General features: G+C 51.8%; 3 protein-coding genes across 3 annotated transcripts; all 3 read right to left on the bottom strand.

Moving 5' to 3' along the window:
* Positions 1 to 3017: 3017 nt before the first annotated feature.
* BJY04DRAFT_213906 (uncharacterized protein) lies at positions 3018 to 3946 on the bottom strand (the record flags this gene model as incomplete). The annotated part of the gene is made up of 2 exons (XM_073715058.1): positions 3018 to 3100; positions 3151 to 3946. The coding sequence occupies 2 exons, from the start codon at positions 3944 to 3946 to the stop codon at positions 3018 to 3020; spliced, it is 879 nt and encodes a 292-aa protein (XP_073575513.1).
* A 1199-nt stretch (positions 3947 to 5145) lies between these two features.
* BJY04DRAFT_179070 (uncharacterized protein) lies at positions 5146 to 6850 on the bottom strand. Its single transcript, XM_073709839.1, has one exon. The coding sequence runs from the start codon at positions 6782 to 6784 to the stop codon at positions 5408 to 5410; it is 1377 nt and encodes a 458-aa protein (XP_073575512.1). The 5' UTR covers positions 6785 to 6850; the 3' UTR covers positions 5146 to 5407.
* A 1505-nt stretch (positions 6851 to 8355) lies between these two features.
* On the bottom strand, positions 8356 to 11730 carry BJY04DRAFT_179069 (uncharacterized protein). The gene has a single exon (XM_073709838.1). The coding sequence runs from the start codon at positions 11419 to 11421 to the stop codon at positions 8746 to 8748; it is 2676 nt and encodes an 891-aa protein (XP_073575511.1). The 5' UTR covers positions 11422 to 11730; the 3' UTR covers positions 8356 to 8745.
* Positions 11731 to 12210: the final 480 nt, after the last annotated feature.

Here is a 12210-nt window from a genome sequence, read left to right as displayed (position 1 = left end):
TCACAATGGTGCCTCCAGTTAAGCCAAGCTTCCTTTGCAACGATCGACGCGACAGCTGTTGAAACATCGGGCCGGTTGGCCGGTTCTGGAAACTGATCGAAGCAGTAAGAGTCATACGAGATGTCAATCAATCAAAGGCGCGCAGGCAGCCGTTGGCGCCTGTCGAAGCAGCTCCAGGTCCAGCTGAGGCTGAACGATAAATGACCCGCTCCACCGCTGCACCGCCGTGCTTGAGAAGAGAGGAGCAGAGTTCAAACCATATCCTTCCTTTATCAATTGCTCTTTTGTGTACATTGCTTTTTGAAATATGTCTCCTCCAGCTTCAGCCCTCTCACAAACTCTCGAATCTCTCACGCGGAGCAAGATTCGGGAATTGGAGAAACAGCGGTCAACATATGAAGAACGCAAAGCCCGGATCCTTGACGATGCAGAGGGTCAGATCGACCTTGCCTCTCGGGTGAGGATTATTCTCGATGGAACCAAGGCAATTTATCCCAATGCCTCGAAAGACACCACGGTCGCGAACATTGAGCGCTGGCTGGATCAGCGATACTTCGATGCTGCCGTGACCGATGACATGCTGCGGGAATATGAGGTTGAGCTGCGGTCACGGCTTGATGCGCATAGTCGGAAGCTGAGCCTGGCGGATCTATACTCCCGGCTGTTAACTGAGTGGACCAATGCTTCCACAGGCGACGGTGACATTGCAGAAGAGGATTACATGGTGGTTGATGAACGACAGAAGCAGCGATTGCAACAGCTATGCGATCAATTCGAGGAAACGGTGTTCACTCCGCTTGAGACCGATGCGCTGGAGATTCAGTTATTCCTTGACTCGCTCTTTCCGCTAGATGAGCAGAAGGAGAGACTTGATGGGCTTCGGAGACATATCAAGACATCAAGTGAAAGTATGTTGGAGGAAGAAGCGCCGTTCGACCATCAGTCTCTCACTTCAACAATCAAGGGTCTTTTGACTGAAGACATTCTGAGTGAGGAGAAACAAAAAGTCTTGAAAGACTTCCTGAGGAACAAAGTTGCCTTGACTGAAATTGCCGACGTTCTCAACATGCGATACGCAGACTTGGAGAATTGGGATTGGGACGCTGAGGACGGCATTCCTGTTCTGCCTCGACAGCAGCTGAACGGAAAGTATCGGATTTGGATGGACGAGGATGTGCTGCAGTTGATCTTTGTCCAGTACATTGGAATACGCCTTTGCAATATGCTTAAGACCCAACTGCTGCAGTTCATCCAGAACTACACCGTCTGGGACTGGACAGTTACACCAAATATGACGGAAGATGAACAAGAGCGCCGTGCATACTACCTTGGGTCATCCAATTTTGCGAATGGGCCGGACAGCCTTCGTAAATCGGATTACATTGATCGATATTTCTTGACCCAGCTGCCTCTGGAATTGACAACGCTTGCGGACGGAGGTGCACCATACGATGATGAGAACGATGACCCTCCAGCATACCAGGACGACCAGAACGATGGGTGGGGCGCCAATGCTCACAAGTCGACGCCCGACAATGACAGGAACATCAAACAGCAGCTCCTCCGCAAGGTAGCGACCGAGACGCTCATACAAAGATATGTTTATAACGAGGCTGCTGTTATCCAGTCTGACCTACGTTGGTACGCGACTGGCCTCCCACATAGTACTATCTTTGCCGTCATGTCATATATTGGTTTTCCAGATCGGTGGATCACCTTTTTCAGAAAATATCTCGAGTCGCCATTGAACATGGATCACTCTGCAGAAGGCCGAACACCCACAGGGCCTAGGACTCGCAAGAGAGGTGTTCCTATGGCTCATTCATCCGAAAAGTTCATTGGCGAAATGATCTTGTTCTTTATGGACTTGGCTGTCAACCGAACAACCGGACTCCTGCTCTATCGGCTTCACGATGACCTATGGCTTTCTGGCGAGCCTGGAAAGTGCGCCAAGGCTTGGGAGGCGATGGTAGAATTTGCGAAAGTCACCGGGCTGGAGTTCAACCTCAACAAGACAGGATCCGTTTACTTGTCTGAATCTCCCGACCTTATGATTGAGAGTCGACTGCCAAACGGCCCGGTTACCTTCGGCTTTCTGATGCTCACTACATCCGGCACCTGGGAAATTGACCAAAAACAGGTGCATGCTCATGTCAAGCAGTTAAAGACGCAATTAGACAAATGTGATAGTGTCATGGCATGGATTCGCACCTGGAACAGCTGTATTGGAAGGTTTTTCAAGAACACGTTCGGTCAGCCCGCAGCGTGCTTTGGCCAGCACCATGTCGACATGATTCTGGAGGCATACAAGTCCATGCAGCAAACCCTCTTTGGTGGAACCACAGGCACAGTCACTCAGCATCTCCGCGAAATGATCAAAACCCGCTTCGACGTCTCCGAAATCCCAGATGCCCTTTTCTACTACCCCGAGGAGCTCGGTGGTCTCGGGCTCCGCAATCCAGCCATCTCCCCATTCCTCGTCCGCAGCGCAACAGACCCTCTTCAACAAATTCAAAAGTTCCTGCAACAGGAGCAGAACACTTACGCCGACCTTAAGAAGATATTCCATGACCTATCCCAATCAGAACGATCGAAGCGTTTCCATCGTGTCAACAACGGCAATGAACGACGCTTCGTTTCACGGGCCGAAAGAGACACCTTCTTCTCCTTTGAAGAGTGGTCTCGTTTCCGCTGGTCTCAGAGCTATCTCTTTCATCATCTGTATTCATCACTCCAGGAGGTACCAAACCCGAGAGGAATCACGTGTACCGCTGCGGTGTCGAATGCACTGAATGCGGCTCTCTCGCGGAGGCAGGTTGAGGTCTTTGATCAGGAGACGCACTGGATTCTCCAGATGTATGCACCGGAGGTATTGAAGAGCTATGGTGGGGTTAGTTTGGTGGATAAGAAGTATTTGCCTGTCGGGGTTATGGCGATGGTTAAGGAGAAGAGGGTTAAGTGGCAGATGGTGCTGTAACTGTGTTAAAAGATATAACTAATCGCCTCGAATCTCCTATCTACACAATGCCAAACTCCTCCCAGTATTTGCCCTGGACTAGGACGTTGCGAACCAGTTCACCATTCATCACACCGTGTATGTCTAGAGAACTTGTTATCTCCATGGATTGTCTAGATTGCAGCAATACTCACAGGCGTCTGAGATGAGGTGGTAGAAGCCGTCTTTGCGCGGCCCAAGCACATACGGATAGCTACCCCCTTTGAGGATGCATACGATGTCTCCTTCTCGCACAGCATACCCGCCGAACCCAACATGACCCGATGCCAGAGATATGAGGTAGAATCGCGCCTCCATCGCTGTGTCGCTTTCAGCATAGGTTAGCCTCTGAGGTTTAAGAACCGTGTGTATTCCATCCCAGCTTGACGGTTCCGCGGACCCATAGAGGTATGTGCCGACGTCAGCAGCAACATCCTCCGGAGCCTCACGAGCCTGAAGATTTAGACGTCTCAGGACGGCCTCGAAGCTGTCTTGGCGCAGATAAATTGTCCTCCTGGTGGCGGCGCCAGTGTTCGTCTCCCTGTCAATGATTTCGCACGTCCGGATCCAAGCTTCTGGCCAGGTCTCACCCGACACGTACTGCTGCTGATTGTGGTCTTCTGGTGACGTAAAGCGTGATTTGGACCAGTCGCTGTCTGGGCATTGTCCACCGCTGTCATCGGAGTTCGATAAGCTCGTCGCATTATAGACCTTCTTGACTGTCCCTATTATGATACCAGGGACGTGAAGAACCTTGGGGTTGTGCGAGAAACGTGAATCTACTGTGAAGCCGCCGGGTGCATTGTAAGCAGACTGTGGAGAGAGCACAAACTGTGAGGAAAAGAAAGTCCAGTCCTGGAGATTGAACGTTGTAGAACCCAGACCCCCATGAACGAAGGCGCCAACCAGGCACCCAACTGGGCCAGTAATACGAAGACTCGATGGGGACATCGGAGCCGGCTATCTAGGATTCATGGCGTCTGTGCGAGAAGAGCATATGGGAGAGCAGCTTCAGGTCCTTATAATGGGTGATTACTGCTTTAGCAGCGTCGTGATAGACCTCGCGGATTGAGCTCTGGTAAGTTGGGCGAAGCTCTGGTCCATGTGGCCGGGCCAGCATGAAAGCAGTGTATACGATGTCGCGCGGATCCGGATACTTGGGATGATGAAGTAACCACAGGCAGTAGAGAAGATAGTGTTTCCCAGCAACTATGGAGGGCTGTCCCACCTTATTCCTCATCTGCCATTCTCGTAATGTGATGACCTCGAAGTTACCTGAAAGGGCAGGTGAAATCATGTTGACCGCAGTACTTTTGCGAAACTCTGGTGTTGGAGTGGTGTGGTAAACGTAATCGTGCAGCACCCTAATTGCTTTGTCTAGCGTGCTCCAATCAACCGTGGTTGGTCCAGTACAGAGTGTCAAAGCCTTCGCGAGGACACAGGGCTGTAAGGTCCACGTCTTCCTCCACCACGGTGAGTGGAAGACCTTCATTAGACTTTCCACTGCGCCGTCGATTTCGAGCAAACTTTGGATAACTTTAATGTGCAGCTCGGGTAATTCACTTTGCCCGGAAGGAATCTTTATACGACCAAGCGCCTTCAGTATGCGATCAAAACCGCCGTCCTCCTCTCCAAGCCAAGCAAAGACAAACTCGGCGGACCTGTAAATTGCTGGCAAGAGGCAGGTCTGTGCAGCCAGCTCATCGCGGTTCCTTTTGTGAATACTCAGACGGCGGCGACCACGGGAGACCACACCGCGGAGCGACCGGAGGCAAGATATTTACGCCTGGCTTAACCTGTCCGCGGAGGAAGAGAAAAGTTTGGCGAAGTGGGATTTGATATCCCTTGATAGAGGAAGCGGTGCCTGGATGGCCGACTTTCACGCGGAAAAGGACCTCATATCGGGACAGCCGGTCGATTTTGCGACTCTACTGAGACCTTTGGGGCAGGAGCAAATGATATCGGGGGTGGCGGTTGGTCGTCGAATTGGGGATGAGGAGGGGTTTGAAACTGTTGGTTGTGTTCAGATAGGGGCTCCCAAGTAATGCTCCGTCAACGCTTAGGGGCGCAACACTGGGAGAGCCTTCGAGACCGCCGTCTACTTGTTCAAAATGGCCTATGGTGTGTAATATAGGCAGAAAGACGGTATGGCTTTCAGGATTTGACTGGATTAGACATGAGTGGTATATCATTAATAACTAAAGCTGCCCATCGTTGAAACCTCTGAACCGGTATAAGACTAAGTGAACAAATGAACATTTTTAGGCCAACGCGACGTGCTACGACATTGCAGACTACGTTCCGCTCGGGCATCGACGCGGTCTGCTCTCTCTAAGGTACAGTGCATTTGGAATGTTAACCGTTGATACGAATCCCTCGCTTCCAACACCATGACCATCAATATCAGCAATGCTAGTCCGCGGCTACCACGAGAACCGCCGAACCAGGAATACCAACCGAGTCCAGAAGGCTGGGATCATGATTAAACCCATCCGACTCAACGCAATCCAGAGGAGTCCCCCTGACATCCCTCTCGATAACCATGACCCCAGACCCAAGTGCCTTCTGTGATTGGGGAACACCCTCCGTCAGAACGCGCGCCAGAAATCGAAAGGCAGCTGCTAAAGCTTGTTTCTTGTCATCGGCCGAACCGTTGCATATATTCCTCATAGCAGTACTGCAAAGTGCTGGGATATATGTGGCCTGAACCGCTGGTTGATCAACAGAGCCATCGATGTTAAGGGCGATAATGAGGGCCTGATGAGTGGCAGCTGGTATGAAATGGAAGAAAACTTCGTACACTAAATCTGCGACGGGTCCATCTCCTGTATTGCAGATGCAGAGCAGGCGCATAAGTGCTCTGTCTTCTGGGTGATGCACGGATAACTGCTTTCCTTTGGCCCAACCAGCTTGAACTATCATATCACACCTTGTCGTTAAATGTTGGTCGTATGCCTGACGATGATTGAGATCGCCCACCAAAACGCCTGAGAGCGCGCGGTAGACAGATTCGTATGACTGAAATATAGGTTCCGTGAGTTTCAGTGCGCATGTGTGGTCGACATGGCCGGCTGCACCAGCAAGGTCCAGTAGCTGTTCCAGGAATCGGAGGTCAAGACTGCGGTGGTTTCCGTGCAAAGCACGAAGAGCGCTCAGACACGCTGGGACGTTCTCAGCTTGCGCCATTTGGCCAAAGTTAAGGACGGCACCAAGCTCCATCGAGAGAATCAACTCATCCTGACTCTCTTTTGGAAGCCGGTGGAGACAAGGAATGAGGTAAACGTGTTCTCGAGCGGCACGGTACAAAATGGCATCATGATTGAGTCCTGTGATGTCCCTGTTGGTGATACGACAGTAGTCGGCAGCGAGTGAGGGTGACTTCCCAAGGTCGTTGGTGATTATCGAGGTGATTAACAGGTACATGTCATTGGGGGTCCGTACTGTTGTCCTGAACATGTTGACAATCCATTGAAAGGATTGGTGAGAAAGACGACTTTCGGCTGACTGAGAGCAGACCAATGAATCATAGTCGGCCTTCAGAACAGACCGCAGAGCAAGTACCGCGACCAGTGTACGATTGATTTCAGCATACTCGACGCCGTAGAGGGTCATTGACGGTGAGGGCGAAGAGGAAGGGGCACGCTTCGGAGCAGCTACTGCATAGGCTGTCTTCAGTCGATCCAGTTCATGGGTATACTCCCTACCAATCAACCTAAGCAGTTCATCCTGGGGGAGATCTAAGAGGCCGCCCTTGTCAATAGCGCTCATGAGGGTCTGCTGGCCAATCATGGCACACACGCTGGGCACCACGCGGTTCTGTGCTGCTGGTTTGGAATCGTAGCTTGTTTGATCCAGTGCTAAACAGGTTGGAATATATTGTCGGGAGGCAGACTAGGACGTTGCCACGTCAGCAAGGGCTGAGAACACAGCCACTGCACAGCCATCATAGTCAGCCTCCGCGGCTGCCAGTCCAGGGCAATAGAGGAATGTTTTTGCTTATCATAGCTATAGTTTTTGATAGCTTATTATATATTACATATGGATTGAGTATAACAATGTAGATGGGAAGCCCTCTTTCGCCCCGCACACCCAAGAGCTATTGACCCCGCGCTGCACTAGTAAATGCTTACCTGCCACCAAGGTTACGGAGGTAAGTTGGTATATAGTATGTTGTAGTGGAGAGTCCTCGATGACCATGTTCCTTTTGCATGCTGTACCTGGCTACAGTCATGTGTCAGGTCAGAGGTTGTCGCGTGTGGAGCCTTACCCTATCAAGCCATCCTTTCTACCGCTAGAGATCGAAGCCACGATGGAAAAGGAAACAATGACCTTCGCAAGAGTGATAATGACTACTAGGTCTGCCGTGATGTGCTGCTAGCATTTTCAACCAAAGCAACCGATTTTGAGGTGGATTTTGGCATGCTTGATAGAGTTACCGATTCAGAGCAGGCTATAGCAACCAATTATGCCAGAAAGACAAGAGAAACATCTGGCCGACTCTCGATCCATGCGTCTCTGTTGACCTGCCCAATTCCAACGCGAGTGGCGAGCAAAGGAGTGCCAATGGACGAAGGTCCAGGCTCCGGAACTATCAGCTCGCAAAGCTCTTTCTGGCGGCAGTTCACCTTCCAGCCAGCGACCTTTCTCTACGGTCGCTTTGATGATGGTGTCAACTATCTTAGAGCCAGCAGCTGCTAGAGCTAATCGCTCTGCAAGTGAAGGCTTGAAGTCCGCCAGGTCGTGGATTTCAAGCAGGAGTATTCTGCAATACTTCGGGCCCCCTGTGGTAACATACCAGCACCGAGCTGCAGGATTGCTATGTCCTGTGAGTCCGGAACGGCTGTTAGATCTAACATGCCTCGCACATCGCAGCTTCCCACCATCCCGCCGCCAGGGGTCGAGAAGACCACAGTGTCTTGCGTAATCTCCTCAGGTCCAGTATCTACTTCCGAGCATGTCAATCAAAAGTAACCCCGACTTAATCTTCCGAGAACAGGCAATGTATCCTAAAGAAAGCCTTCCTGCTTCCCTCGAGTCGAGCTTGTAAGCGAGATATTGTATCGTACATCCGAGTCAGGGGCAGGAATAAGCGACAACATAGCTAGGTTAAGGACCTTTAGTTTAGTGCCCGCGTGGTCACGATCATAGTGGGATTTAAAACCACCCTTCCAAGCTACCCACACCTAGGAGGGGAGAAGAGGAACCCTATCCAGCTTATGGGCGTTTTTTTTTTTTCCCATCTCGTTTATCCCGAGGCATGCGCCTTAAGGCACTTATTCTTAGTACAGACGCGAGATTACAAACGCTAATTCAAGCAGTAGCTAAGTAATGGCACCAGACAACCAGTAATTGGGTCGCACCCAAGGCGCCTTATAATTAGACTCTCCAGTCCCCGAGAGGCGTTTAGTTTGTCCTCTTGATAGGTGAGCTCACGGCGGGTGAGCTCCTCGATTATTTTCTCGTACATCCCGACAGCCTCCCACAAACGGGTTTTCTTCATGGACATTGGCACAGCAGATAGGGTGCGGCTGGGCCGGCTCGGATGACGCACGGTAATCAATCAATCAATCATTCGAAGCAGAATACTAGCAGTCACTAAAGGTCGACAAATTATAACCAGTGTCCTACCACATATCAGCCTAGAGTCATCGTCCTGTCTGAATTTCTTCACTAAGTTTCATAAAAAACAGCTAGCCAAGCGTGACGAAGTAAGGAAGGACGTGTTTCATCGCTTTCCACCCATAAATACCTCAAGACACCAACGTAGTAGAAGAACCGCCCGTCTTCGAACTCTGCATCCTGCCCACATCGCCCTGGCTCGCCAGACTTATCTTCAGCCAATCATTTACAGTCGCCACCTCCTCGAGCGAGCTGCGCATGCGCATCACGCTCTCACGGAAGAGTGTATTTGTATCAAACCGCCAGCTGCAGAGCAAGGTGCGTAGCATCCCGCCTTCGCGGCCACAGACAAGCGCCACAACGGGCGGGCGCTCGGCGGCAATAACCGAGACACTTAAATCGCCCGTGTCGACGATTGTGAACAGACGATGCGTGTCGGGAATTTTGAGTGCGCGACGCTGCATGACCCAGTGCTCGTCGAACTTTGCTAGTTCAGGTTCTTTGCCGATGCGGAGATGGCGGTTGCGCAGCGCTTCGGAGAATGGGGTTGTGGATGGCGCATAGGAAAGTCGCCCGTAGCAGTTGCCGAAGACGGCTTTTTCGATTTCCTTGAGTGGCAGCGTGCCCTCGATCCCGACGAGGTGGCTCGAGACGGCGTTGGTCCCGCCGTTGCAGAGCTGGCGCACGGCGAGTGGGCTGAACCAGGAGATTATCCAGCCAATTCCAAAAAAAACGGCGACCGCAATTAGGGACCATGCTATGTCTTCGGAGTCTAGACCAGTGGTGGTGTTGTTGGGGTGGTGAGCAAGAGTTGAGAAACCCAGGGCGCTGATGATCGTGAGAAGGTGGAAAGGAATGAGCAGGAACCAGGCACCAATGTACACGACACACTGTGCTAACGATGAGCGGAATCCGTACAAATCCTTAGTGTACTTCAGCCTAGGGAAACTCTTCCAGCGGATGGGGATCCCTCGAGCGCGGTCCACGATCAGTGTTGGTGCAAACTTGTCATCGCCGACTCCAGCCACAGTGCAGAGTGGGTGAACGTCCCACAGGTGGTTGCCGTACTGATCGGGGTCGGCCATTTTGCGGAGCAGTTCAACGCTGTTAGCGACTGCCTCCTTGGGTTGGCCCACGAGCGGTGCGCTGGGTGCTTGCTGCGCAGGGTATGGCCACAGGCAGAGAAGACGTTCGAGGAGCTGGTTGCTGTCATTCACAAGGCATAGACGGGCGACCGCCTGGAAAACGTTGTCGCTGTCATCAGGCTCGATGCGATAGGCCATCAGGCCCATGGCTGCATAGGCGAGGCTAGTGGTCTTATGGCCAACAATGTTGCTCCCGGTGTGAAGCTCTGCAAGGCCCTGGATGGCAAAGGAGAAGATTTGAAGCTCGCTAAGATTAGCTCTGTTTGTATAGTGGTCCACAAGGTGGGGGATGGCCTTCTCGTGATGGTCTCCGGCTTCCTCAGCGTCCGGCTGCGGTGTCCAGAAAGTTTTCTCCATATCAGTCAGGGAGACCGGCTTCGAGATGGGCTTTCTCCCGTAGGACAAGCCAGTAATGCAGTACCGAATCTTGTCCGCGGCAAGCAAGACCTCAGGTAATGTCCACAATCGGCTGCCCCAAACCTGCTTCCGTGGGGTACAGTCTTCGGGGAGCAGGATGTATACTCGCTTCGCGCAGCGGACGGCATTACAGATCGCATGGATTTCTTCTGTCATAATGATTCCCTCTTCCTGAGTAACGCAGTCAAAGTCCACCCAGAAGGCATTGATTGAATCTTCTCCAGCCTTCCTGTTTGTATTTTCACCCTCAAGAATGCTCTGGGCAATTTGACGGAACCACCGCGATCGCTCACCAGTAGGGGGATCCTCGTCGGGGTACTGCTTCCTACAGAAGCTTAGGAAAACGTACGGCGGCAGCGTTCCAGCGTTCTTCTCGCAGAGTTCGCTGGTTGGCTTGACCTTCCATTCAATCTCTCCCTGTTCATTTCGCTCGCGGACAACAAGGCGCTTTGGAAGGATTGACGCAAAGAGCTTTAATGGACGCTTCCTGTCTTTTGGGGGAGACCGGTCTAATCTGTTAATGGCGTGCTTGGGCCAATACCAATGGACAATGTCGTACTGTGCGTAGGGTTCGTTCGAACCGTCATCCGTCCAAGGTGTGGTGATGATAGCAGCTGAGATTAAGATCAGGATGATCCATCCTAGGAGAACCGTGAGAACAACGGACGCCATCCAGTCAAATGGCATGACAACAATCCTGACAGCAATCTGCCGCAGGGACTTCTTCTGTTGATGGCGGAGTTCTCTCCCCTCCTGCAATGCACGCTTCATACTACGGCGGCCATCATCTCGCTCGAGCCCAAAAGGGTTCAAGCAAAGTTCCGACAACCATATAGCCCAGGGGACATCCCCACGGACCTTAGTGCGTCCCCAAGAGCATGGTTGGGGGTCCGCCCCGTCGTCTGCCTTGACCAAAACCGACTTTGTCGCCTGAACAATTAGTCGGCGCGGAATCCCCTTGACTGTGCTATAGTAGGTTTCGAGGTCAGCGAACTTCTTGTGGTCGTGTTTCAACCAGGGGTCTAAAAACTCTCGTTTGTCGTAGTTGTAGTCCCCCTGGTCGTCCCGCGCAGTGTGCAGCTCGGCCAGTCGCCCGTTCTCAAGTCTCTGCGGGCGCCGGAATCTGATCCACCATTTCAGACCGCTGGACCAGTGGCGGCGACCGTCGTAGTATTTTTGGAGGCTTCTCTTTCCTTCTGTCGAAAGTGCATGCTGGTCACGACCGGAAGACTGGCTATTCCCCATATTGGGTGGGCGCTGCACGCGTGGGATTGGGACAAACGGATGTCGAGGATGGGCAGAAGCGAATCAAGCTTGATGGTAGGAACTTTGGACGGTGAAGTTGCTGATAAAACGGCTCCCTAGGATGCAGGGAGGATGTCGCGCAGTATTGAGCCGAGTCACCAAGTTCAGCAAATATGAGGGGGGACGGGGCGCGCAAACATTGACACATCCATTCTTTCATGAAGAATACTGCGGTCACATGGCCTAATTTCAGCATCAGATGAGGCATCAGCTGATCTCCTCGAGGTTCAGGATTGCGACTCATCTACCGTTTCCTAGTCAATTAAGACTTTTGCTTCGAGCTTCCCTATTTTGTGAAGGAATTGGTGTAACCTTAACCGCCAGCTGCAAACACCACGAGATTGAGTAACAACCCACTATTCGTTTCCTCGCCAATTAAGACTTGTGCTTTGAACTTCCTATTTTGTGTAAAAATTGGTGTAACCTTAACAACCAATAGGAGGTTGAGAGCAACAAGCCACTATCACGCGTGGTGTCTTTCCCTCGTATCGGGCCGTGTCGATCATGTTATTTTGAGCGCACGAAAGGCTCGTAGAACCCGAAGCGCATGGACGGAGCGCGCCGTCTGCAAACGGATTCTGGAGGATATCTCCAGATTATCTCCAGCGACTACCGGGGCAAACTCAATCGGCGTAGCCTCTCTATCAACCAGCAGATTGCGCAACACAGGGCAAATATCTATTCGCAGTACTATCTATAACCATTCGCTGGTTACTCCGCCTCCACAGT

The sequence above is a fragment of the Aspergillus karnatakaensis genome (genome assembly GCF_047715665.1).
Source record: "Aspergillus karnatakaensis strain CBS 102800 unplaced genomic scaffold BJY04scaffold_5, whole genome shotgun sequence".
In the NCBI taxonomy this organism is placed as follows: Eukaryota; Fungi; Ascomycota; class Eurotiomycetes; order Eurotiales; family Aspergillaceae; genus Aspergillus; species Aspergillus karnatakaensis.
The sequence above is the reverse complement of the archived record's forward strand: the minus strand, read 5'-3'. Positions and strand labels throughout refer to the sequence as shown.

Coding starts and splice junctions, on each gene's coding strand:
- BJY04DRAFT_179069 (XM_073709838.1), bottom strand. CDS start 11,421: ATGGGGAATAGCCAGTCTTCCGGTCGTGACCAGCATGCACTTTCGACA.
- BJY04DRAFT_179070 (XM_073709839.1), bottom strand. CDS start 6,784: ATGATTGGCCAGCAGACCCTCATGAGCGCTATTGACAAGGGCGGCCTC.